The 25,503-nt window shown below is 43.9% G+C and overlaps 1 protein-coding gene across 6 annotated transcripts in view; it reads left to right on the forward strand.

The window, feature by feature from the left end:
• The first annotated feature begins 536 nt into the window (after positions 1-536).
• NKTR (natural killer cell triggering receptor) overlaps positions 537-25,503 on the forward strand; it is a 72,888-nt gene continuing 47,921 nt past the window's right edge. For 5 of the 6 annotated variants that reach the window (XM_054016652.1, XM_054016653.1, XM_054016654.1 and 2 more), the window contains exons 1-5: positions 537-623; positions 4,809-4,903; positions 21,203-21,277; positions 23,240-23,347; positions 24,980-25,024. In XM_054016652.1, coding sequence (XP_053872627.1) covers positions 4,846-4,903; positions 21,203-21,277; positions 23,240-23,347; positions 24,980-25,024 — 286 coding nt within the window. In that variant the 5' untranslated portion in view covers positions 537-623; positions 4,809-4,845. Of the gene's footprint in view, positions 624-4,808; positions 4,904-21,202; positions 21,278-23,239; positions 23,348-24,977; positions 25,025-25,332; positions 25,361-25,503 lie in introns of those variants that run through there. The other variant, XM_054016656.1, reaches the window with a different exon arrangement.

Raw genomic sequence — 25,503 nt, forward strand, 5'->3', positions numbered from 1 at the left:
GCATTCCCAATGTGAAGTACTGTAGCTCTTTCTGGAAGTCTGAGTGGAGTGTTACAAAAGGCTGATATGGGCACATACAAAGGGAAACACTGTTGAGACCAAGAAGATGAGGGTTGGCAGTGGGGTTTGGTAACAGACTCTTACCCCCACACCCAAATTTCCCCGAAAGGGGGGGGGGTGGCAGCAGAGCATCATAAGATCATAACCCCCAAGGGCGGGGGTGGAAAGACGGGTTGTGTTTGTACGTGAGGAGAAGGAGCCCAGGCCGGGGGAAGACGTGGGGCACGAGAAGGGGCTGAGGGTGTGTAGCGGGGCAGGGGCGCTTGTGAAACCGGCCCCAGCCACCTCCTCTCACTGACCGGAGCAGCAGCGACCGTTGGTCCGAGGCGCGCGCGCGCGCGAGGGGGGCGGGGCCCAGGGGACAAAGCGCGAGCTTTCCTCTTGGCCCTGGGCGCGTGCGCAGGCAAGGCGCGGTGGCGAGCGCCGCGCCCGTGAAGAGGGGAGGGGGCGGGGACGCGCGGGAGAGGGGAGTCAGCCCGTTATTGACGTTTGGGGCCGGTGGCTCCGGCTCCTCACACGGGGGGAGGAACCGGGGAAGGGAAACAAAGCGAAGGCGCGGCCAGGTAAGGACGCAGCTGCTGCTAATCTCCCCCAAGGGGGAGGGGAGACCTGCTAGTTCCCACGGGGTCACCCCCTCATTGCTGGTGGGGCCTATTAGTTCCCACGGGGTCGCCCTTCGAGTCACCACTGCGGGTGGGGTCCTCACCCCCCCCCGTAAGCGGGGCGCAGCAGGAAAGTGCCTCCCCGCCCCCCCTTACTGTAGGGGGCGGTGTCTTCTCCAGCGCCACACATGTTCCTATTGGGGGGTGGGCAGCTAGGCGGGGGCTCACTCCCCCCCCGGTTCCCCTAAGGGTCCTGGCTCCAGGGGGGGCAGCAGGAAGGGATGTGCTTCTGAACTCCCCCAGAGGGAGCAGCGGGGGAAGAGTTTACCCCCCCCCCCGCACCCAAACTTCCCCAAAGGGGGGGGGCAGCAGGCCACGAGCATACCCCCCCCCCCCCCCCAGCTTCCCCCAGCCCCAGTTCCCGGGGAAGGAGGCGCGGGCAGCAGCAGCCAGAGCCCTCGCTCGTCCTCCCCCATGTCCGCACCAGCGGGAGAGCAGGATCCCCCAACCTCCCAGTGATGTGGGGGCAGGAGTCCAGGGTCTTCGCCCCCCCCCGCTCCCCTTCCCATTGACCAAGCGGTGTCCGCCCCCCGGTGGGTCAGGGCTCCAGGGCCGCCTCCCTCCCCTACTCGCCAGGGAGAGGCGCTCGTTATCCAGTGCTGGGTCCCCTCTGGGTACAGCACGAGCCATTGCTGGGGGGGGGAGGGGGGCGAGCTGCTGGACACTGGGGTCGCGCGTCCGTCCCTTCTAGGGGGGAGGGGCCCTGCCCGGGGGGGAGGGGCTGCCTCGGAGCCGTGTCCGGCCGGGTATTTGCGCGGGAGGCGGCGGGGCCCCGGCGGGGGCAGAGCGTGGGCGGAAAGGGGCGCTGCTAAGGCGCCCGCGACCCCGGCCCCTCTGACTGCCACATCATGGGCCGGGCGGCAAACACGAGACGGGCGTGTTCTCGCGGGATTACAGCGTGGAATCCGTTCTCGGCGCGGGGGCGCGCGCGCGCGCGCCTGCTTCAGCGGCAGAGCGCGCGGGGGCGAGCGCAGTGCCTGTGGTGATGATGAGGGGACGCGGCGGAGTGGGGCCAGTCGGCCCGCTGGTTCCCACGGGGTCATTCCCCTTTTCCCAGTGGGGAGGAGGGGAGGCCGATTAGTTCATACAGGGTCACCTCCTAGTTCCCTGTGAGGGGGAGGAGAGGCCTATTAGTTCCCACAGGTCCCCCCTAATTCCCAGTGGGGGTCACCCCTCCATTCACCACACAGAGGGAGGGTGGGGTTCTCCCCCCCTCCTTCCTCTAGGGAAGAGGTATTAGGAAAAGGCCTCCCCACTCCTCCCCCATGACACATTCCCATAGGAGGTAGTGTCTTCCCCTAGCTCCGTATGTGTTCCTATAAGGGGAGGGGCTATAAGGCAATCCCTCCCTCCTAAATTCCCCTGAAGGGTGCATGGAGAAGAGTCCTGACTCTCCTTCCAGCTCCCACAATGTAGGAGCAGACAGAAATGATCTTAACCCCCTTGTGACAGGGTGTAGTCCCTAGGGATGAGGAATAGGCCAGAGAGACTTTTGTAGGTCTAGCCCCACCCCTTGGGCCTTGTCAATCGTGCATGAAAGTGGGGAAACTGCAGTGGGGCGGGGAGGAGCAAGATCACTCTAAAGCATCAGACCGCAGGAGTGGTTGCTGACGGTGCAGAGGGAAGGCTTAGGCAGGAGACCTTCTCCGTGACCCTGAGAAGAGTACAGCAGACTCCCAGGGTAAGACAGATAGGCTGAGCTTGCTACAGAGACCTAGCCAGAGCGAATTACCCAAACCCATAATTTAAGGGACTGGGTTGTTTGCAGCTCTGTAGCTCACCACCTCCCTTCTTCTGAGACCTCAGGCAGAGAGTATCCTCAAAAGTGTGGGGGGTTTGTGACTTCCATTTTGATCCCCCAGCTGGAGAGAGCATTAAGGAGGCTAACAAAGGGAATCCCCCCAGCCTCTTGTAAATAATGGGGAAGTGGGGCTGGTGTTGTGACCACGCATGTAGATAACTGGGTATGGTCAGGTTCCCTGAGTAAGGAACCGTCAAGGACTCTGGGTGGTGGTAGGGGGGATGCAGCAAATTGTTCAAAATGGGGAGAGAGGGGTGGCAGCAGGGGAAGATATTAACTCCCAACATATTTAAATCCCCCAAAGGGGGCAGCAAGGAAGAAGCATAACCTCCCCAGAAACCCAGATCCCTTGCTTCCCCCCACCCCCAATTCCTAAGGGAGGAGGAGGGGTCGGCAAGCAGAGCCCTTGCTCTTCCTCCACAGTGTCTTTACCAAAATGGGAACAGGGTCCCCAAACTTGCCTCCTACTGCCACTGATGTGGGGGCAGGAGTCTAGGGTCTTTGTTTTCCCCAATTCCCAGTGATCTAAATGGTGTCTGCTCCCCACTTCTAATTCACTGGGGTGGGTCAGAGGGCAAGGGCCCTCTTGCCCCCATCTGCTAGGGAGAGGTGCTCTTTACTGTTCAGAACAGTAAACCTTTATCTGATGCTGTGTCTCATCTGGGTACAAAACTAGACATTGCTGTGGGGAAGAGGAGGGTGTTGCTATGCCCGGGTTGGCAGTGAGACAGTGTGATTGTTTCTGTCCCTTCTTGGTGTGGGAGGGGTCCAGCCTGCTGGGGGAAGGGTGGTGCTTGTGCGGGGGGGTGCTTGCGCTGACCTTGAGTGATAGGTGGGACAGCACGGAGGAGTGGGTGTTTGTACATGAGCAGAATGAGCCCATGCCAGGGGGAGTATGCAGGGCACTAGAGGGGGCAGAGTGTGTGTGAATGGGGGAGTGCTGATTTGAAACCTGTACCAGCAATTTCCATTTATTACCCCTGCCCTTTTACTGCCACATGAGGGTGGAAAACATGAGACGTGTGTTCTCACAGGATTACAGTTGGAATCTGCTCTCTCCTCTCCTGGTGTGGTCAAGGAGGATGGAGGGGAGGGCCCAGGCACGTCCCTCCTGGGTAGAGGTGCAGGGTGTGGTGGTGAGCACAGTGCCTGTGTTGAGGGGAGGTGGGGGTGGAGTAGTGGGGACACACAGGAGTGGGAGGTGGAAGGAGGAGAGGGGGATGTGTAGATAGGAGCTTGCTTTTTCCTCCTCTGCTCCCCCTCACTCCCGGAGGAGCTTGCTCTCCTCCCAGCAGCCCCTTCTTCCCCCCCTCCCCTGTGCACATCCCTGCGTTCCTGTAAGGGGGAGGCAGCAGGAAAGGACTTCCCCAACTCTTCAGTGACACATTCCCAAGGGGGTCAGTGTATTCCCCAAGCTCCACACACATTCCTATAAGGGGGGAAAGCAAGGCAGGGGGCTCACACCTCTCAAATTCCCCTAAAAGGTGTGTGTGGAAGGGACCTAACTCTCCATCCTAGCTCCTACAGAGTGGGGGCAGCAGGGAAGGATCTTAACTTCCTCATACACTCACCCCCAAATTGCCCAAAGGGGGGGCAGCAGGGTAGGAGTTGAACTCTCCTGCCAAATTCACTAAAAAAGTGGGGGGATAGGGAAAGATCTTAACCCCTCCACACACCCAAATTCCCCCTAAAGTAGGGGAAGCAGCAGGGAAGGACTTAGCATCCCCACGTACCCAGATTCCTCGCTTCCCCACCCCAAATTCCTGAGGAAGGGGCAGTAAGCAGAGTTCTCACCCATCTTTTGCAATATTTGTACCAAAGTGGAGCAGGTTTCCCAACCTGCCCTCAACTCTGAATGATTTGGGGACAGGAGTTTACATTCTTTGCTCCTCCGAATTTCCAGTGATCAGAAAGGAGTCTGTTCTTCCATTCCAGTTCCCTGGGGTGTGTAAGGGCAAGGGCCCACTTCACTCCCTACTTCTCAGTGAGAGATACTCATCATTATTAATAATAAACCTTTATTTCATTTTGTCTCATCTCGTTAAAGCACAAGTCATTATTGGCTGCTTTTGGAGGATGGGAGATGTGGGGTGCTGTTGTTTCCAGGATTGGAAATGATACAATGTTGTTGTTTCCATCCCTTCTTGGGGTGGGAGGGAGCCCTGGCTTAGTTTGGGGACTGTAATACAAGGACTTGACTGGAATAGGATAGAGTCCCTCACTGGGGCGGGATCTTAAGATGTGCTTCATGTCTCCTGGTTTATTCTGTTCTCTTCTGTGTCAAGGTGGCGAGGAGGAGAGGGGCTGGAGCTCCCTGCTGCCATGGGGGCGCAGGACCGGCCTCAGTGCTTCTTTGATATAGAAATAAATCGGGAACCAGGTAAGATTTGGGGCTTTGCGTGACAATTATTTATTTATTTGTGTTTGCTCAGTTTTCTGCTTTATATATTGGATAGGCACTTACCACTGATTTAGGCAATCAGCATGTTTCTTGTGGGTTTGATCAACTGTACATAAGATACTTAATATTTCTAGTAGTTTAATATTCTTTGCAATTTGATGTTGTGTTTGGAATGACTTTCATAGTATTGTGGAATTTTTCTCTAACCAGGTTTTTCCCTACAGGGTTTGGTAGGGTTAATAAATGCTCAGTACTTTGAAGGTGAAAAGGGCTGTATGGTATAAGTGCTAACCAGTTAAGCATCATGTGTGCTTTGTTGTATCTTCAAGATTGTTTGTACAAACAAAACAAACTATAGAAAATGGATAAAACTGATGAGGGGATTGTGCAGGATGATGGAGCTTTATTTGTTACAGTTCTTAAAGACACTTATCACTTATATGTAAGTGCCATTAGTGGATGGTCTAAAACATCTCTTCCATACCTAGCTCATAGTTCCCTATGAGGAGCAGTATAGTCTGCCAGTTTTGGGAGATCTGAGTTCTAGTCTCTGTTATACTGTGTGAGTTGCTGCATAGTCTTCACCGTCTGTCTCAATTTCCTAATCTGTAAAGTGGTAGTATTTGTGTCTACCTCTCTATTATGAGGATTAATGTTGTATAGCTCTTTGAACTTTTAAAGCACCGTTTAAATGTTGTGTTTCTACTGTTCACTGCCGCAACACACACCCAAAAATAAACATTGTAAAGGGCGATGGCTCCTTTTACTTTCATTTTCTATCTCACCATTTCCCTGAAAGACTTTAAGTTTAGAAGTATCACTGAAATAAGTTTCTCTGTTTATACTTCAAATTTCTGCCATATTCAGGTGTATATTGAAGCCATTTTGCTTGCTTTCACTCTTCTATAAAATCTTCAGGAGCAAAGATTAACTGTTTTCAATTGCTTGTTACAAGAATAAGCTCACTGCAACATAATTCACAGCTGTATTGGTAGAAGTTCACACTACTGTACATTTTCTACACTCCATTTCTGAACAGAAATCAAAAACAGAGCTTCAGTTGTAATACAAAAGTCACAATTCTCCACAACTTTAAATCCACTCTTGTCATAGGATGGGAGCATTCAAAAAATCAAACTCAGAAATAGATTGTGGGGGGAAGGTTACAATTTTGCATCTTTGGTTTCCAGTCTAAATGCGTTAGTTAAATGGATTTGCAATAGAAAGAAACACAATGCAATTTCCACCCAAAAACTTCCTTTATTGATTCTCAGTGCTCTTCCTTCTGCATTTCTCCAATCCTGGGATTTTATTTTAGACCTCATCCTATGTGTTTTGTTTTTGATCCCTTCCCCTAATCTCCCCTACCTTGTTCAGTCTTCTGCTCCCAACTCCACCTGTCTCTTGTTTGCTTTCTGGCCCCTTCCTTAGCCATGAGTTTGCATTCACAAGAGAAGGCGGATTGCCAATTTGCCTTCAGTGGCTGACAAGCTAAGGGAGGCCTAAACTGCTGCCCCTCTCTTAGAGATTACTGTATATTGCTGGTGCAAATAGAGGAAGGTTGGATATTAATCCATTCTCTTTCAACTCAGATGTTGTTTGACATATTCTTTGTGTGGTATGATGTAACTTGTTCCATCTTTAAAGTTGAATGATCCTCACAACTGCACAACAATTTTAAAGCTCTGTTGTATTTATTGCGATTGGTTAATGTTTTCCTGTGCAAATGCCAACCATGCTGATTTACGAATTGTGCTAACATTAAGATCAGGAATGATGTATAATGTGATTATGCAGCACCATATATTGGTACATAATAATTCTTTTTGAATGTATCACTTAATTGTACTTCAGAATGTTAACCTTCTTTTAAAATGAAAGCTGAGTCATAGAACCTTAGGGTTAGAAGGGACCGAAAAGGGCATCTAGTCTAACCCCCTGCCAAGATGCAGGTTTGTTGTCTCTCTAAACCATTCAACCATACTCCACACCCTTATAAAAATGAACTGACTAGTGCTTTCTAGCAGTGAAGATCCCAACATTGCAGTATTGGTTCTGTGAGACTGTTATGGGCTATTATTTGAGATTAGATAAATATTGCATTTATTTGTAATACCATGTCACCCTTAGAAATCCAGTACCTATTTATTCTGTACTCCTTTTGATGACATTCAAAATCTGAATTAAATATAAACTATACAGTGATGTCTGCCTGAATCTGCAGACGGCTTGAAACAATGGCTCTCAGAGATGTGTACTACCCTGCCTTGCTCCTATCAGTGAGGTATTAATTCAGAAATCTGATGACTGCTTAAATGTCAAAATTATCCAGTTAGCTGTGGATTATTTTAGAAAAATATCAGGCTAGTGTGCTTATTCATCATTATTGGATATAGCAGAGAGGTTGGAGCAGGGTGTAGTGGCACATCTAATTATTGTCAAATGTTGCTGTGATGGAGAGCAAGAAATCACCCCCTACCCACAAACATACATAGACATTTTAAAGTGATCTCTGCCTTTGCTGAAAACCGGGAGGATAAGGTAAGAAGCATCCTTTGCATAGTACCAGAAGTCTTGGTTGTCTTCTGGGTACTAAAACCTATAGTAACTTCCCATGCTTTCCTGGGTGCCCAAAGCCCCAACCTGTCCACACATCCAAAACCTTCAGCTTTCCCCTGATATATACTACAAGGCAGTTACTTATTGTCATGATATCTGCAGCAATTTAAGATATGGGAACAGTATAAAACAAATTGAGTTTAATATAAAAATAAAGGATAGTGTATTGATTGGTCTGGAAAGCAGTGTGGTGGGGAGAGAATTTGAGTGGAGTTCTCTGCCACACAGTTAGATCTCAGAGTGGTAGCCATGTTAGTCTGTATCAGCAAAAAGAATGAGGAGTACTTGTGGCACCTTAGAGACTAAAAAATTTATTTGGGCATAAGCTTTCATGGGCTAAAGCCCACTTCATCAGATGCATGCAGTGGAAAATACAGTAGGAAGATATATACAGAGAACATAAAAAAATGGGTGTTGTCATTCCAACTCTAACGAGACTAATCAATTAAGGTGGGCTATTATCAGCAGGAGAAAAAAACTTTTGTAGTGATAATCAGGATGGCCCATTTCAAACAGTTGACAAGAAGGTGGTGGGGGGAAATTAGCATGGGGAAATAGTTTTTATTTTATGTAATGACCCATCCACTCCCAGTCCTTATTCAAGCCTAATTTAATGGTGTCCAGTTTGCAAATTAATTCCAGTTCTGCAGTTTCCAGTTGGAGTCTGTTTTTGAAAAAAAAATTGTTGAAGAATTGCGACTTTTAGGTCTGTAATTGAGTGACCAGGGAGGCTAAAGTGTTCTCAGACTGGTTTTTGAATGAGATAATTCCTGACGTTTGATTTGTGTCCATTTATTCTTTTGCGTAGAGACTGTCTGGTTTGGCCAATGTACATGGCAGAGGGGGCATTGCTGGCCCATGATGGTATATATCACATTGATAGATGTGCAGGTGAACGAGCCTCTGATGGTGTGGCTGATATGATTAGGTTCTATAATGGTGTTCCTTGAATAGATATGTGGACAGAGTTGGCAACGGGCTTTGTTGCAAGGATAGGTTCCTGGGTTAGTGTTTTTGGTGTGTGGTTGCTGGTGAGTATTTGCTTCAGGTTGGGGGGCTGTCTGTAAGCAAGGACTGGCCTGTCTTCCAAGATCTGTGAGACTGAGGGATCGTCCTTCAGGATAGGTTGTAGATCCTCGATGATGCGCTGGAGAGGTTTTAGTTGGGGACTGAAGGTGACAGCTAGTGGCGTTCTGTTGCTTTCTTTTTTTGGGCCTGTCCTGTAGTAGATGACTTATGGGTATTCTTCTGGCTTTGTCAGTCTGTTTCTTCACTTCAGCAGGTGGGTATTGTAGTTTTAAGAATGCTTGATAGAGATCTTGTAGATGTTTGTCTCTGTCTGAGGGATTGGAGCAAATGCGGTTGTATTTTAGGATTGGCTGCAGACAATGGATCATGTGATGTGGTCTGGATGAAAGCTGGAGGCATGTATTTAAGTATCGTGGTCAGTAGGTTTCCAGTATAGGGTGGTGTTTATGTGACCATCGCTTATTAGCACTGTAGGGTCCAGGAAGTGGATCTCTTGTGTAGACTGGTCCAGGCTGAGGTTGATGGTGGGATGGAAATTGTTGAAATCATGGTGAAATTCCTCAAGGGGTTCTTTTCCATGGGTCCAGATGATGAAGATGTCATCTATGTAGCGCAAGTAGAGTAGGGGTGTTGGAGGACGAGAGCTAAAGAAGCCTTGTTCTAAGTCAGCCATAAAAATGTTGGTGTACTGTGGGGCCATGCAGGTATCCATAGCAGTGCCACTGACTTGAAGATCTACATTTTCCACAAATGCGATATAGATGTGGGTGAGGACAAAGTCACAAAGTTCAGCCACCAGGTTTGCCGTGACATTATCGGGGATACTGTTCCTGATAGCTTGTAGTCCATCTTTGTGTGGAATGTTGGTGTAAAGCGCTTCTACATCCATTTGGCCAGGATGGTGTTTTCTGGAAGATCACCAATGGATTGTAGTTTCCTCAGGAAGTCAGTGGTGTCTTGAAGATAGCTAGGAGTTCTGGTAGTGTAGGGCCTGAGGAGAGAGTCTACATAGCCAGACAATCTTGCTATCAGGGTGCTAATGCCTGAGATGATAGGGTGTCTAGGATTTCCAGGTTTATGGATCTTGGGTAGCAGATAGAATACCCCTGGTAGGTGTTCTAGGGGTGTGTCTGTGCAAATTTGTTCCTGTGCTTTTTCAGGGAGTTTCTTGAGCAAATGGTGTAGTTTCTTTTGGTAACCCTCAGTGGGGTCAGAGGGTAATGGCCTGTAGAATGTGGTGTTAGAGAGCTGCCTAGTAGCCTCTCGTTCATATTCCGACCTATTCATGATGACGACAGCACCTCCTTTGTCAGCCTTTTTGATTATGTTGTCAGAGTTGTTCCTGAGGCTGTGGATGGCGTTGTGTTCTGCACAGCTGAGGTTATGGGGCAAGTGATGCTGCTTTGTTTGTGTGTGTGTCGTTACACACAGTAAAAACTATTTGCCTATGCTAATTTTCCCCCTACTGTTACCCACACCTTCTTGTCAACTTTTTGAAATGGGCCATCCTGATTATAACTACAAAAGTTTTTTTTTTCTCCTGCTAATAGCCCACCTTAATTGATTAGTCTCGTTAGAGTTGGTATGGCAACACCCATTTTTTCATGTTCTCTGTGTGTGTGTGTGTGTGTGTGTGTGATTGAGATATATATATACACTTCCTATTGTATTTTCCACTGCATGCATCTGATGAAGTGGGCTTTAGCCCATGAAAGCTCATGCCCAAATAAATTTGTTAGTCTCCAAGGTGCCACAAGTACTCCTCATTCTTTTTTACAATTAGATCTGTTATAGTACACAGTACATTGGGGAGAGGGTCTTGATCTCATAGATAGATAGATAGTATGGTTTTTTACAAATAGGTATGTCCTATTTTTATTATAGCTACAGGATCTTTAAACGCAGCTTTTTAATCCATGTATTTGTATTGTGCTGTGTGGTGAACTTTATTAGCATGCTTTGGAAATTTTGTGTTTTTCAGTACAACCTGAAACTTTAGTTACTCAAAGTAAGCTTTCTGTGGTATGTATTTCTTTATATTTATGGTTGGTGTGTGTTTTTTCAGCACTAATTGCAAAATAAATTGGAAATATAAGCAAGTGTGAGAACTTTGCGTTTGACAGTAGCGCAGAGAGCTATTAGTAGTGTAGTGTATTTGTTCTTGGTGTGCTTTTTACCTTTTTTGCAAATGTCATGGAAAAAAACACTTCATAAATATGTATTTTTAGGGACAGACTAGTTGCAGTACCTGTTTTCCCAAATAGTCTGGTTACCAGCACATGCATAGTTGAATAACTCCATTTAACATTGTGATGTTCTGGATTGTGTTTTAAACATGTCAAAGGTTTGTAAAGCTCTGGATAGGAGTGTGTGTGTGTGCGTGTGTTTTGTTTTTCGTTTTATTCACTCACAAGTTTCAGTAACTTATATGGCAGGGCAGAGCAATGTTTCCTTATTTATTTTTCCCCTTGAGTGGTGAATTTAAAGCTGAATAACCCCAGACTTAATACTTATGACCACAATCCCTTCATCCTCCAGAAAACTTACTGTATTTGCTATTCTTATTTGCTCTCTCCCTTAAATTCTACTGAACTTTCCTTATTAATATTCTCTCTCCTCTCAATCTCTCTCCCATGTGTTTTCTCTTCATTTATTCCCTCAGTCATAGTATAGTATGAAAGAGATGGGGTGGTCTCCTTTGGGAGCCAACTTGATAAATCTTTGGGGCAAGCACGATATCTTTCACTGTTTTATATAGAGCTATGCTCACTGTTAGTGTTTAGTGAAAGACCATAGAGATTTGAAATGAAGCCTAAAGCAAATTGTGTTTAGGAACACAGCAAACTGAAGGCACCAAATTAATCAGAGGTTTAAGCAGAAACTAGTGCTTGGAGAAGATTGATTACTATTGTCTCCCACCTAATTTATTCAGTTATTCAGAAAAAGAGTAACTTTTGACAGTCCTAATCATCTTCAGGTAGTACTCAAATACATTTATATTTGTGGCAGCAAAATACAGACACATTTATTGGGGACGGGGTTAGTGCTGTGGAAGGAAGAAGTTTTTGTGGGGCTTTAGGTTGCTTCAGAGAATGATGGGCAAGAAAGGGGAAAAGAATAATTATTCAACTGTTGCTTTGATAAGACTCTTTACCCTTAAATGCCTGACCAGAGGGGGACACAAGTTTTTTTTAACTAATAATTTAAATAACAAAGCTATTCGTTTCTCTTAATAGAATAACTTATTGTGTAAAAAGAAATGTAGCCACCCTTTCACTTTTATTGCAATTTAAAATTTGTCTTGGTTAAACTTTTATTCCTATGAATTTCAAACTCTGAGGGATATAAGATCATGCATCTGTTTTTTATTAAATAATTTAAATTTAGGTTCAAATTGTGTGTGGTCCTCAGGCTTCTGGCAGGCTGCCATCATTACACACTCAATGCTGCAGAGGTTGTATGTTACTGTCTTGACATTAGGAGCCTATACTTTATTATGAGCCTCCTATTAATGGTAGTAGGAGTGTGCTGTAATTTTCCCAGTACTCTGTTTGGTCCAAGAAGGTTTTGAAAGGTGGTAACAGGGAGATTTGCAGCTCAGATTGAATGAGGGAGTTCACCAGAAAAAAAAAAAAAGGAACTACATCCTCAACATTCTTTCTTATGTGTTTGTATTACTATAGCACCTAGGAGCCCTAGTGATGGACACCGATCCCCAACGTGCTGTGGGTATCCTGTCAAAGTGAAAGCTCTGAAGGACCACTTAACTAAAGCTGGCTGAAATATTCATTGCAGATTTATTGTAAACAGTTCATATTTAGCTAACTTTTTAACTTGTTCAGATAGGTTTTATATGTTGTTAACAAACTGTTCATAGTAAATAATCTTTCAGTATCCACAAATTGCTATTCAAGGTCTGTGGTTAGTCACCAAAGTCATGTGGTATGTTTTCTCTTCTCTAATTGGATGATCTAATCTTTATAACAGGAAGAGACGTTAAATACATTTTTGGGGTGTCAATTCAGTCAGAAAGAAGGAGGGAGCACTTGAGAAAGTTGATAGGCCTAGGAAAATTGACACCAGATGAAACAGGAGGTGGTCACGCACTAAAATGCCACTCTCCACATATTGAACATGTTCTGTGGGCAGCATGCTACTATCTACGGTTTCTTCCTGCACAACTCCAGTCATGCCCAGAAAGACAGCACTTTGCAACATCTTTCTGCTGATAAGAACTCTGTGATATCCTGAAATTCCTTCATGCTGTGAGACTCACTCATTGTATTCATTTACCTGTGGGCATGTCTATACCATGAGTTAGTGCAGTAGCAGGGTCCACACAGACAGTTATTGCGTGGCACACTGAAGCTTCGTAAGTTTGCACTCCAACTTGCGCCGCACACTAACTCATTGTATAGACATGCCCTAAAAGGAAAAGTGTCAGCTCTGTTGCTGAGCTGTAAAATTAGGGAAATTGCAACACAGGAGTAGAACAGGCTGTGAAAGAAGCTGTACGTACTCATCTACATAGATCCCAGCAGCAAACGTGTTTCCTCTAGTTAGTGTAGGTTGGACTTTAATAGTTAAAACCAGGCTTTTTTGATCACAACATTGGCTACACAATTAAATTGTATGTAGGCAATTGATGTTATACTTTTTCAGTTGGATTGTGGGCTAAAAGCAACAATACATCTGTGAAGTAGTTTTGTTTAAAGAACTTCGTAAACATTCTTATTTTCCTACTCCTGGGGGAATTCTGCGCCATTGCGCTCACAAATAATTAATGAGCTGCGCATACTTTTAATTTTTTGTGCAGAAAATAGCTTCTGCTGGAAAGTTATTGCAGTTCTGCCTTCTGCCCACCAGAGGGCATTGTGGCAATAGAACAGAGCAATAGCTTCTGGCCAGCAAGGGAAGAGAGAGAGCCTGCAGTGCCCCCTTCACAGTGCCTGTCAGGTGGGGGGGAGAAGACAGCATGGGAATGCTGGCGGGGGTCACAGACCAGGGCTAGTGGGGGAGGACAGACTGGGGCAGGGGCTGAATGTGAGTGGAGGCGCAGGGCCACATGAGGACAGAGGGGTGGCTGAGTGAGAGCACAGAGACACATGGGTATGGGGGAAGGGGTGTCTGAGTGGGGATGGAGAGACACATGTAGACAGGGGCACGTGTGCCTGACTGAATGGGAGAGGCTAGGGGTCAGCCAGGGTCTGCATGGGGGAAGCTCCCTAACAATCCTTCCCTGTCTCCTCTCCTCCCTCCCTCCCCCCCCCCAAAAACCAAAAACCTGTTCCATACTTTTCCCACCCATACCCAACAACCTTGCAAGTTCACACCCAGGCTCCTTCCTAGCAATTACTTCCCTCTCACTCAGCTCCTCTGTTACCCCGACTTCCCCAAGCCTTTGCACTGCTTCTGAGGGGTGCGGGGAATACGGTTCTGTATTGTAGTTTAAATGAATTATTACTCAGAGTTCTGTTAAATTAATATGCCTAGTAAGAAATCTATTTGTCAAAAAGCATTTCCTGAATCTTTTTAGCCATCTGTATTGTTACAGACATACTTGCTGACAGATATTTTGAAATAAATTACCAAAAATAATTGAAACTGATGTGATTATATTGTGTTATTTTGACAAATAAAATATGCAGAATTTTAAAATATTTTGTACAGAATTTTTGGGTGTAGAATTCCCCCAGGAGTATTTTCCCAATGGCCCCGTGGGCAGGTAAATTTCTGTGTTTATTTTATAGATAGAGTCTGAAGCAAATAGTGCTGAAGGCCAGCATTTTCAAATGTAGGTGCCCAAATGTGGATGTAGATAACTAAAGTTATACAGTCAGGTTTGAAAATGTTGGCATAGTTGACTTGCCAAGGGCCACAGGGATTCATAGTCATAGCAGGGTCTTTTAAGCCACTAAACCACTTTTCTCTATTTAGTGCAGTGGTTTTGCAATGTGAAAGACCATCTCAGTTTGTGGCTGAGGGTAGGATGTTTTGCAAAAATCAGGCAGCATAGGTGTTGGACTGTGAGCTGGATTCTAGCTTGGATCTACTACTGACCTGCTCTGCGACCTTGAGCAAGTCACCTCATTTCTCTGTATTTCAGTTTGCCTTGACTTTCAGATTAGTACTTTTTTGTGGGTTTTTTTTCTCCCTGGTTAAGGACTAGTTTTAGTGAAAATCATTATTTTTCATAATGATAGTTAAAATTCTGTTTTATGTAGTGGGTTAGACAATTTCATGGTTCCTTAGAAACCAGTGACAGTCCACCAGAGAATGCTTATACCATTGGTCTCTGCTCTGAGCCATGCAGATGGAGAAGTTCTATTTGTTTCCAAGGCTATCTTGAAGTCTAAGCTGACACCAGGTCCTTCCAGGTTTCAGAGCATATTGAAGTTAAGTTCCAAGAGGTAGCTTCAGACCAGGCCAAATCCTCCCCCTTCCTCTGGGATTGAAACACCATGAAAAGAGGAGAGAGATGGTACCATTGCTCCCTAGTGTTGTCCTTCACTTCTGAGAAGTCAATGGATAGCTTTCCAGCAGGAAATTGGCACTAAAGAGAGAGTGCGGAAGCAGGAAACTTCTGCTTTTAAGGGCCCCTGGTTCTGAGGGGAAAGTCTTTGTCCCTAGTTTCAAGGGTTAGGCCACCATCCTCTGTTTCACTCTCCTTCTTGGAGAGAGAGAGAGAGGATGCAAGTGCAGGACTCTATCCTCTCCTCCTCTCAAACTACATCTTTAGTACACCCAGGAAGAAGCCCATTCCAATTACAACCCCATCTAGGGCAGTGCCACAGATTTACTTGGAAGTGATTAGAATTTAAGAGTTCCTGGAATTTGTCTTGCCACCATTCACAATGGAGTTGGAGGCTCACTGCAGACATGTTTGGTCCACTCTACCTCAATTTAGATCTTTGATTCCACCTTTGGCATAGAAAACATCAATATAACCCCCTATCTTGGTTTCAATCCCTGCTTTCTTGGTCTTCTGAGTTGGGATCATTTGTTCCATTCTTATCCTTATGAGGAGGCTGTTCTTTGAGTCACTTGGCTCTTTATGGCACTTGCAGTTATAAGGTCAGCAACCTAAGAATCAGTGCAGAAACAAATAATTGCTCTTGAGTATCTTCCTGATGCTGCATCAGCAATTGTAAGGTCAGCCTCCAAACCTGCCAAAGCACCTATACATCTTGTTGAGGATGCGTTCAGAATCCATAGACAAAGAAATTGTCGTAAGGAAAAGCTCATAGACAATAATCTTAATGCCGCCTCTTCTCTAGAGGGTATTATGCTGGAGATGACATCAGTGTCAACCATGGCAGATTTAAATCCTTCTAAGATCTGCTCACAAGATTCATTGGATTTCAAACTTTCCACAGTTGAAGAAAAGGCTCATAAGTTTAAGATCTTGAAACTTCATCAACCAGCAGACTGACCCTGCCTTTCAATGCAGTCCTTATGGATCCTAACAAGGGTTTATGGATAACACCGGTCCATCCCACTAGTTTAGCAGAAAACAGACTTGTTATAGCAAGTCCTTCCGGCGGGGGAGGGAATCCAATCCAATTCTCAACACTCAGACTCCTTTTCTTCTGATGTCCCTGGCAAATGAAAAAAAAAAAAAAAAAAAACCACCAGAGGCTACAGTGGTGTCAGGAAGAAGGATCTTCTACAGTGAAAGCCATATTGACCTACCATTTGTCTATTGTGTGGCAATCTGTCAAGCTGTGTTCTGGAAGAACTACAGGAAGAGGTAAAGGAGATAATGTCTGGAAGGTCAGAAAGCAGTGAGGCATTCTTCTAAGAGCAGCTTACATTGCATCAGACACATAGCTGTTTATTCTGGAGCTATCATCATAAAATGAGCTGACAGACTGGTGCAGATCAGTTAGTCATTGGACACACAGGCTGAAGTGGAGGAATCTGACCTTTTCAGAACTTGCACGGTGAGACTTGGGAGAAAGTAAGGGACCCTGGATCAACTTTGAAATGCGTGGACCTGTATAAAGAATCCTCTAAAAGAAGAGCACCCTTTATTTTCCACAGTTCATTTCAGCTTTCTCCAGCACTGGACTGTCAAAAGAATTCAGAAGGCAAAAATTGAAATTCAGTAGACAGACCCACAGGTTGTCGTCTTTTGTGACCTTAGAGCCACCTCCAAATAAAACCTTTGAAAATGCACTTGAAAGCCCTGAACCAACCACTGCATTTTTTCCCTTTGTGTTCTTTCTTCATCTGCCCCCTTTTGGGGACTCTTTGTCTTGATTTTGGTACTGCAGAACTCTATTTATCCAATCTAATTGAGACCAGGCCAGATCAGCTAATCAAAAATTCAGATAATCCGGAGAACTGTAAAGCGTGAGGCTGCAATGCCATCTCGTGGTCACAGGAGAGATCACCCACTTCTGGACCTGTGTGTGCTGGTTGTTCGTTTAATACAGAGCTGGCTTATGAAGGGTTGGATAAATGGGGTTCTACTGTATTATGGATTAGCATAAGTGGGTAATTGAAATCATTCAGAGAGGCTACTCTATACAGTTCTATTGCATACCACCAGATTAATACACACCCCTTTTTCAAGGATCCTTCATCAAAGAATCTGCTAGGGGACAAATTCAGACTTCTTCTACAGCAGAAATGGTCCTTCAGAAGCTTTGAAGAAGGGAGTTATGCTTTCGTTATCTTCTTATCCATAAGAGAACTGGAGGGCATTGTCCTATTCTGGAGAGCTCTCAATAATTTATCTGAAAATGCAAATGGAGTATTATGACAGCCTCAACTATAGTAGCTCTAAATCCATGGGATTGGTTTGTGGTCTTGACATCAAAGACACCTTTAGCATTACCTACAGTAGAGAATTTTGCAGGGCTAAGTAATGTTCCAGAAACTCCTTAGTTTTGCAGGGATAGGCAACAGTTGAGCCTCAGTCATTCCAGACTCAGTCATTTGTGTGCCAGTATGGACAGAGATGCTGGCACACACTGTTCAGGTTGACCTCACAGTACAGGAGGGTGTTAAAAATACTGCTACCAGCTCTGTTCTTGTTGAACCTCCTTTAGTTTGCTGGTTGAGACAGTTTCCACACCCCTGCTATCTGTGCCCTTCACAGTATCCCTCAACTATGCCCTCCTCTAGCTCTGGCTCCTTGAGTCATTAGCTGGTGAACCTCAGTAGGTTACTGTCAGGATGAGGAAAGTTTGCATGTCTTTCTTCCATCTCCTAATATTAATGTTGAATTCCTGGAAGGGTAGACAAGATGCTTGCCCTTGACCCAGATCTCTTTCTGGCCTTGGGGTGTGTGTCTACACTGCAATAAAAAACTCATAGCACTGAGTCTCAGAACCTGGGTCAGCTGACTCAAGGGCTTGGGCTGCGGGGCTAAAAATTGCAGTGTCAGCATTCCCTCTCGAGCTGGAGCTTGGGCTCTGAGACCCTCCTTCTCGTGGGGTTTCAGAGACCAGACTTCAGCCCAAGCCTGACATTTTTAGCTCCTGAGCCCCAAAAGCCCAAGTCAGCAGACCTGGACCAGCCGTGGCTCTGCTGTGGGTATTTTATTGCAGTGTAGACATACCCAGGGAGCCCTGGAGCAGATACCCTTGCATCACAATTGCCCATTCTGGCTGTTTCAAGCTGACTACATCCTGTTACTATCTCCAGCTATTTTCACTAGCTTTGGGGGAGGTACAGGGAAAATTGTGTTTATGGGGAAGTGGGCTGTCTTTGTTTGCCATAGTTTTGGTTGGTCTAGTTCTGTGGACAGAGGTCAGACTATTTGTTTTAAGAAATGAATTTTTAATTTGTTGCAGGGCACTTAAACCAGATGATAGATGCCTTTTAAAGTTCTGTTCAAATAAATACAAGGCTTTGTTATACTATGTCCAGAATCATGACTTTTTAGCTCCTAGAACAGGGCTCATCTAAGGAGACTTATTTATGTCCCAATTCTTCCCCCAGGTGTCTTTTTAATTATATCCATGTCGTGCACCCTTTAAAAAAAAAAAACAATTATTGGGACAGAGTTACTTCAGCATTTAAGAGCATCTTAACATTTTATCTGGTAGTGGAAATGTGCAATATTTGTTTTTGCTTTTGTGTTTGAAAGGCTGTTTGAATGAAACTGTTTCCTTGCTGGGTACCATTTACATCCATGTTGCTACAAACCAAGCAGTTTTTTCTATCTTTAGTTATTTAAGTACTTTTTAATATCTGTCTACAACTATGAAGAGCCACAGGTCTGACTGTAGGTGTTCTAAACTAAGTAAAATCATGGTGTAATACTGGAAGCTGACGAAGAAAAATGTTCAAAATTTGGGATCTACAGTAGTTGAGTTAGATTCATTAACACATATCCCAGTGGTACTATGAGGATGAGTAGTCTCTTCTGTTATAAATTCTCAATTTTGAGCTCTAATATTCATAGAATTCCCACACCACATCAGACCAATGGTCCATCTAATCCAGTATCTTGTTTCTAACAGTGGTCAGTACCAGATCATTCAAGATGGAAAAAATGCTGTTGTGGACAATTATGGAATAATTTACGTCCATAGGAAGTATTTTTCTTAACATTTATCTCTTCTATAAATATTTTATTTATACTATCAAATGTAACTATTGGATGTTGATTTTTTTTTTTCCAAATCCATTTAAACTCTTGACCTCAGTGGTGTCCTGTGATAATGAGTTCCACAGTTTAATGTGTTAAACAAATACTTTTACACATCTCAGTCCTTGTCATGAATAAATTGTTAGATACATTCTAGCTACTAAAAAAAGGCGCTTAATGAGGTTCAGGAGCAGCTTCTGGTCCTGTGGAGGGAACTTCAGCAGAATTTTCCCCCCCATTTGCTTGAAGTGTGAGCTCATCCTTTCCCCCCCCCCCCCTTGACTTCTGGTGGAGGGAGGGAGGGAGGTGGGGCCTTCCAATCTGTCCTGGATGAACCTTTGTGCCCACACTAAGGTAGAGAATCTCCTGACTTTCCAAACCAGTAAATTATTAGGAAGACATTCTGACAATTACATATATTTTTAGAGAATTAAAACTTGCTGAATTTCTTAGAAAGGAAAAAGAACAGGAGTACTTGTGGCACCTTAGAGACTAACAAATTTATTAGAGCATAAGCTTTCGTGGGCTACTGCATCCGAAGAAGTGGGCAGTAGCCCACGAAAGCTTATGCTCTAATAAATTTGTTAGTCTCTAAGGTGCCACAAGTACTCCTGTTCTTTTTGTGGATACAGACTAACACGGCTGCTACTTAGAAAGGAAGTTATCTGAAAATGTTCCTAGATGCCACAGTATAGAATAATTTCAGTCTCAATTTAAGAGACTTTTTTTCATGGCAGGACAGTAGAACTAATTCCATAGTAGCTTTTCAGGAAACTTGGAGCCATACAATATTTTGCTGCTTTTATGGTCAGTGTTGAAGTGTTAATGTTTTATACCACTAGAGGGTACTCTTTAATAGGTTATCACAAAGATCTGTATATTTGACAATGATTTAGGTTTTGTGGTTTTTATTTTACAAGCTATAATAAGTCTATCAAGCAAATTTTGTTTTGCAAATTGTGCGTTTCACTATACTGTTCTACAAACATTATTTATGATCTTTGGTTTACAGAATGCAGTTTCAGGTAGCTTGGCATATACAAAACGAAATATGAAAACTTCTTTTAAAACACTTTTTGTGCCTTTGAACATATTAATATGTGCCTAGATAAAGTAATGTTATTCGGCACCATAAGTTACCACTTCTTCTGAGCCCTAATTCTAAGAATGCGTGTGACTGGCCTTTGCCTGAACAAGGGGATGGACTAGATCGGTGTTTCTCAACCTTTTTGATACCAGAGACCAGCTTGCTGCCTTCCTAAACTGTGTCAGGGAAATCTCAGGGACTGGGCAAGGAGGCTTCCACGGACACCGGTGCTGCTCCATGGACCGGATGTTGAGAAACACTGGACTGGATGACCCCTCGAGGTCTCTTCCAGCCCTACTGTTTCCATGATTCTTCCATTATTGTTAATGGAAGTTGTGCAGCTCTCTTTGCATAAAGAGAAAAGCTATCTCAAAGCAGCTAGGCAGGTGTTGTACTCAGTTTTTTGGGCCAGAGATTATGATTTACATCTGTACAACAGTTCATGCAGTGGGGCCCTGATCTAGTTGAGGCCTCTAGGTGATAATGAAATATAAATAACTTTTATAGCTTCAAATGTATCGATCCTTGTACAAAGTGTGCTACCTTTTTTAAAAAAAAAAAAATTCCCATTGCTCCTGTGATACTCAAAATATTTATCTAAGGCATAAAGCAATTTAGGTGACTTGTTTCAAAACAGTTGTTATAGACAAGATAAAATATTGATTGTAGGTATAATTTGACCTTTATTTCTTGGATTTTTCATAAATTAGATACGGTGAAGTTATTTAATTTTAATTTCAGGTAAATTGTTCCAGTCACTGTTCCCTTTCCAACCACTTATTTTAATACTACATTTTCAGAACTTGCTCAGTTCTCAATCTACTTCTTAAAATACATTTTCAGTGAAATGGTAAATAAAAATCATGCTTGCTTGTTTATTATGACAAAAAAATGGCAAACTGAAAACTTTGTAACACCATATACTTATATTTTCTTCCAGTTGGTCGAATTATGTTTCAGCTGTTCTCAGATGTATGTCCAAAGACTTGCAAAAACTTTCTTTGCTTATGTTCAGGTAAGTAATTTTTTCCCATTGTTATCTATCATTTATTGTTAATTATCATTACAGTTGTTTCTTAATATTAGCCACAGCGCCATAATTGGTTTGGTAGTGTGTAATGTGCAGAATACCATGAACAAAGAGCACAATTCCAGCCCTCAGAATTTAAGAATCTAAATGCATAAATGCGTAAGATACAGAGAACAGACAGTGGTGAGTGGATATTATAGCTGGTAGGTTTTGTGGAACAAGTGTGTTTTTAGAAGTTTCAAGGACATTCAGAATACTAGGTTGGTAAGGGGGGGATTGCAGGTAGGTTATCGCCTGGTGCTCATGAGGGGAATAAAAGATTGTGAGGGTTTGGTACCAGAGAATGGATTGGGGACTATAAGAAGTTATGCATGGGTTTGACAGCTGAAAATGGAGATTGGAGCACTGGCAATGTAGCAATTACCCACATTTATATTATGGTGGGGGTGGCAGCATAGATGAATTACTCATTTTCAGTAACTCATTGCTGTTTAGTTGAGACTGCATATACTCCTGCTCCAGCTTTTAAGGGTTTAAAAGCTAACTTGAGTGCATCAATTGACAAAAGGCGTATTCTATAGTCTCATCCCACTGTGTGAAATACATAGATATTTTTCACATATTTGAGTACATAAACCTAAGATTTTAAGACAGTGTTTTGTCATTAACTATCTTTTCTATTTTTATTTTTATTTTTTTTTCTCGCTAACAGTATGCTTATCTATACAGCCTATTGGCTAAGTAAAGTGAGACCCTGGACTCAGCTCAGGGGCATGTCCTTCTGTGTGTATAATGTGATGACTTTTCAACACCGCATCCAATCAATTCTAAAATTTCAGTGAATGTTGTAGGCATCAATGGGCAGAACTCTGAGTTTGGTGAAAATTGGAAAAGCCTGATTTCCACTAGTCAGGCCCACAGAATGCCGATATGGTGCTGCAGACAGAAATCTCTGTCACTCCCTGCTTCTTTTGTACACACATCACTGCCAGCAGCTCAATAGGCTGCTCTTCCTTGTTGGGTATACAGCTTGGCCTACGTAAGCAGAACTGTCAGGATTTGTTGGGATTGTGTTTGTGATGGAGATCAAAGATTATTCAGTGGCAGCCAGGATGTTTGGAGTGGGAATATGTGTGAGAGTAAAAGGCAACATGGAGGTTACAAGTCTGGGTAGTGGGGACATGGGGGAACATGAGGGGGTCAAAGTGTCAGGAACTGACTATAATGACACTTAATTTCCTTTCTCTCCTCTTGGCTCAAGGGCGCAGGAAGGTGAATTTCCTCAGCTCTATAAAGTGCTTTGAGGTTCTCATGTGGGTGGAGATCTCCAAGGTTAAGGGTAGGGCATTCGGGTTCAGGGATAGAGACTCTGTTCCTGCCCCTCCCACCACCTGCCTGTTACATACAGTTCTGCTGATTCCTTAACAGTGACATGTCCTGAAGGGTTGTGGTGCTGCACATCAATTTTGAAATATTAGGGAATGTTCTAGGCATCAGTGGGCATAACCCTGTTGATTTTGACCAAAGTCAATGAAAGCCCAATTTCCACTGCTGTGAAAAGAAAATCAGGCCCAGTGTATCCATTTGGTGCTGCAGACAGAGGAATCTCTCTGGTGCCCCCTCCCAATGCATATACATATCACAGGAAGTTCCTGTCTGCAGCAATGCTCAGTGCTGCTGTCCTCCTGGGTCAGCCTCCTTAAAATACTCTTTTTGGTGCACTGTCTTTGCTGTGACCAGATGCTGTCTGCATTGTCCTAGTATCTGGGGCTCCATCCCTTTTCCCTTATCTGTATGAGGCTGTCTTACATTCCCTGGTTTGATGGCGTCTCTTAAGCTCCGAGTTTCCCAGAAAAAATATATCCCTGCTTAGGGGTTTGTGCAGTAATTTGACTTTTTTAACAAATAAATTGGTGGTAGTTATTTTTTTACATTTCCTTTCACCAGGTGAAAAAGGAATTGGAAAAACAACTAGAAAAAAGCTGTGTTACAAAGGTTCTACTTTCCATCGTGTGGTTAAAAACTTCATGATTCAGGGTGGAGACTTCAGTGAAGGTAAAACAGAAAATTTTTTCTCTGTGCTAAGAGATTTAATTGCAGTTCTAATTTACAAAGTTAAAATTACTGCCAGAAAATTCCTTAAATGTGTTTTATACTTTGTAGATATTAAAGCCAAATATTACATTATTTTTCATTCTTGTATATTATAATTACGATTGCATTTAGAATTGCAAATATTGTGGAGTCTTTGGAATACCATAAGAATCCCCTGAGGTATTTTTTGATACTGAGGTTCTAAAATGTTCTTGTTAGATGTTAAAAAATATATAGTTTTAAAACACAGATTTCCTTGCCTGAGTTGCTAACACTATCTTTCGTTGTTTAAAGAAAACACCTTAAATCTAATTTACTTTAAATCTTTTCCTTGTTGCATTTTACACAGTGTGGGCAATGCTAGTAATGTTAATTCTGATTCTTTTGTGCTGGTACAATACTGCATTAAAGGGATGTAACTATGGGAATAAGTACAATGGTGATGGGTGCATTGAAAATACTTACTGGATGAGCCTCCAAATGCAAATTCAAAGCGTCAAGGACTTGTTCTGCTTCTTTTCCCCCAATATACACACAACTTAGTGTCCCTCCCTCAGCCCTTCCCTAAAATGTTTGCCCTCTCCAAAGTGGATTTTTCTTTACCGCTGCACTCTGACTGGCCTTGCAGATTGAACTCTCTCAGCTGGTAAAAGGCTGCCTCTGCAGGTACGTTGTACCAACAAAGAAGCTAGGGGACAGATACAGAGTGGGGTTGCTTTGAAAGAACTGGTAGCTACTTTTTCACTTCTGTGGCATCTGAGCCACAGCTGGATTTCTGTGGGCATGGAAAGCTGTCAACCTTGTTTGTTAGCTCTCTTCTCTGATACCTGCTGCTACTTTTTCCTGTTTCCTCCTGTTTGCAGATCAATAAGTGCTAAGGAAGAGGAGTAGCCTTTGGAGCAGTGGTGGGCAGTCTGCAGCCCAGGGGCTGCACATGGCCCATCAGGGTAATCCACTGGCGGGCCACGAGACAGTTTTACATTGACCGTCCGCAGGCACGGCCCCCAGCTCCCAGTGGCCGCGGTTCGCTGTTCCTGGTCAATGGGAGCTGCGAGAAGCAGCGGCCAGCACGTCCCTGCAGCCTGCATCACTTCCCGCAGCTCCCATTGGCCGGGAACAGTGAACCATGGTCACTGGGAGCTGCAGACGGCCGTGCCCGTGGGTGGTCAATGTAAACAAATTGTTTCGCGGCCCGCCAGCGGATAACCCTGACGGGCAGTAGGTTGCCCACCACTGCTTTGGAGCCTCACTTGAGTTTTTCCAGTGCCCTCCTTCCCCAGGGCAAGCTTTACTGGACTGTGAACTACATCACTGCTGCAAAGGTCTGAGTTGCAGACTCCATAGGGGCATATTTAAAGCCAAACAAAAATATTTCATGAAATTAAAAGAAACTCTTCATGTTAGACTTTTATAAAACTTTTGTACAAAATCTAAATGTTGGATATTTGATACTTGAGTGTATCCCTTTAGTTCATATTATTTACAAATAGTACCTTTTAAAAATAATTTGTCACTTACTATTCTAAAATTGTTTGCTTTATAAACAAACTTAAAATCTTCTGATAAGATTTAATGCATGCTTTTACTACATAGGTAATGGAAAAGGAGGTGAATCTGTTTATGGTGGATATTTTAAAGGTAAGGGCTAATATGTCTTTATGGTCTGTTGCTTCATTTCTGAGATAAAAGAAGTTTTGATTCCCAAGATATTTAATGTGGAAAGGTCTATTTATAGGTCACCTTTTGCATGAAACTAATGTTGCATGACAGTTATTTTTATATGCATGGATTTCAGATACATTTATTGAGATATTTAATGTTAACTGACTTAATTAAGGCTAACTTTACTGGTTAAACGTGACTTTCAGCATGGAGGTTAGGCAACTTTATTCATGAAAACTCCTATCTTCCTGCCTAAAACTGTCAACATATTCTTTTGTTTATAGAGAATGTGGTCTTTTGCAAAATGAAAAGGTAAGAGACACAAGCTCAGTAACACAAATTCAAACTCTGTTCCCTTGCACCCTCCCTAGTAAATATGTGGACAACTGATAATGTATCAGTTTGTGGATGGATATCTGTATTGCTTGGAGACGTGGAGAATTCTGTATTTAACT

This window comes from Malaclemys terrapin, chromosome 2 (genome assembly GCF_027887155.1).
Source record: "Malaclemys terrapin pileata isolate rMalTer1 chromosome 2, rMalTer1.hap1, whole genome shotgun sequence".
Lineage (NCBI taxonomy): Eukaryota > Metazoa > Chordata > Testudines > Emydidae > Malaclemys > Malaclemys terrapin.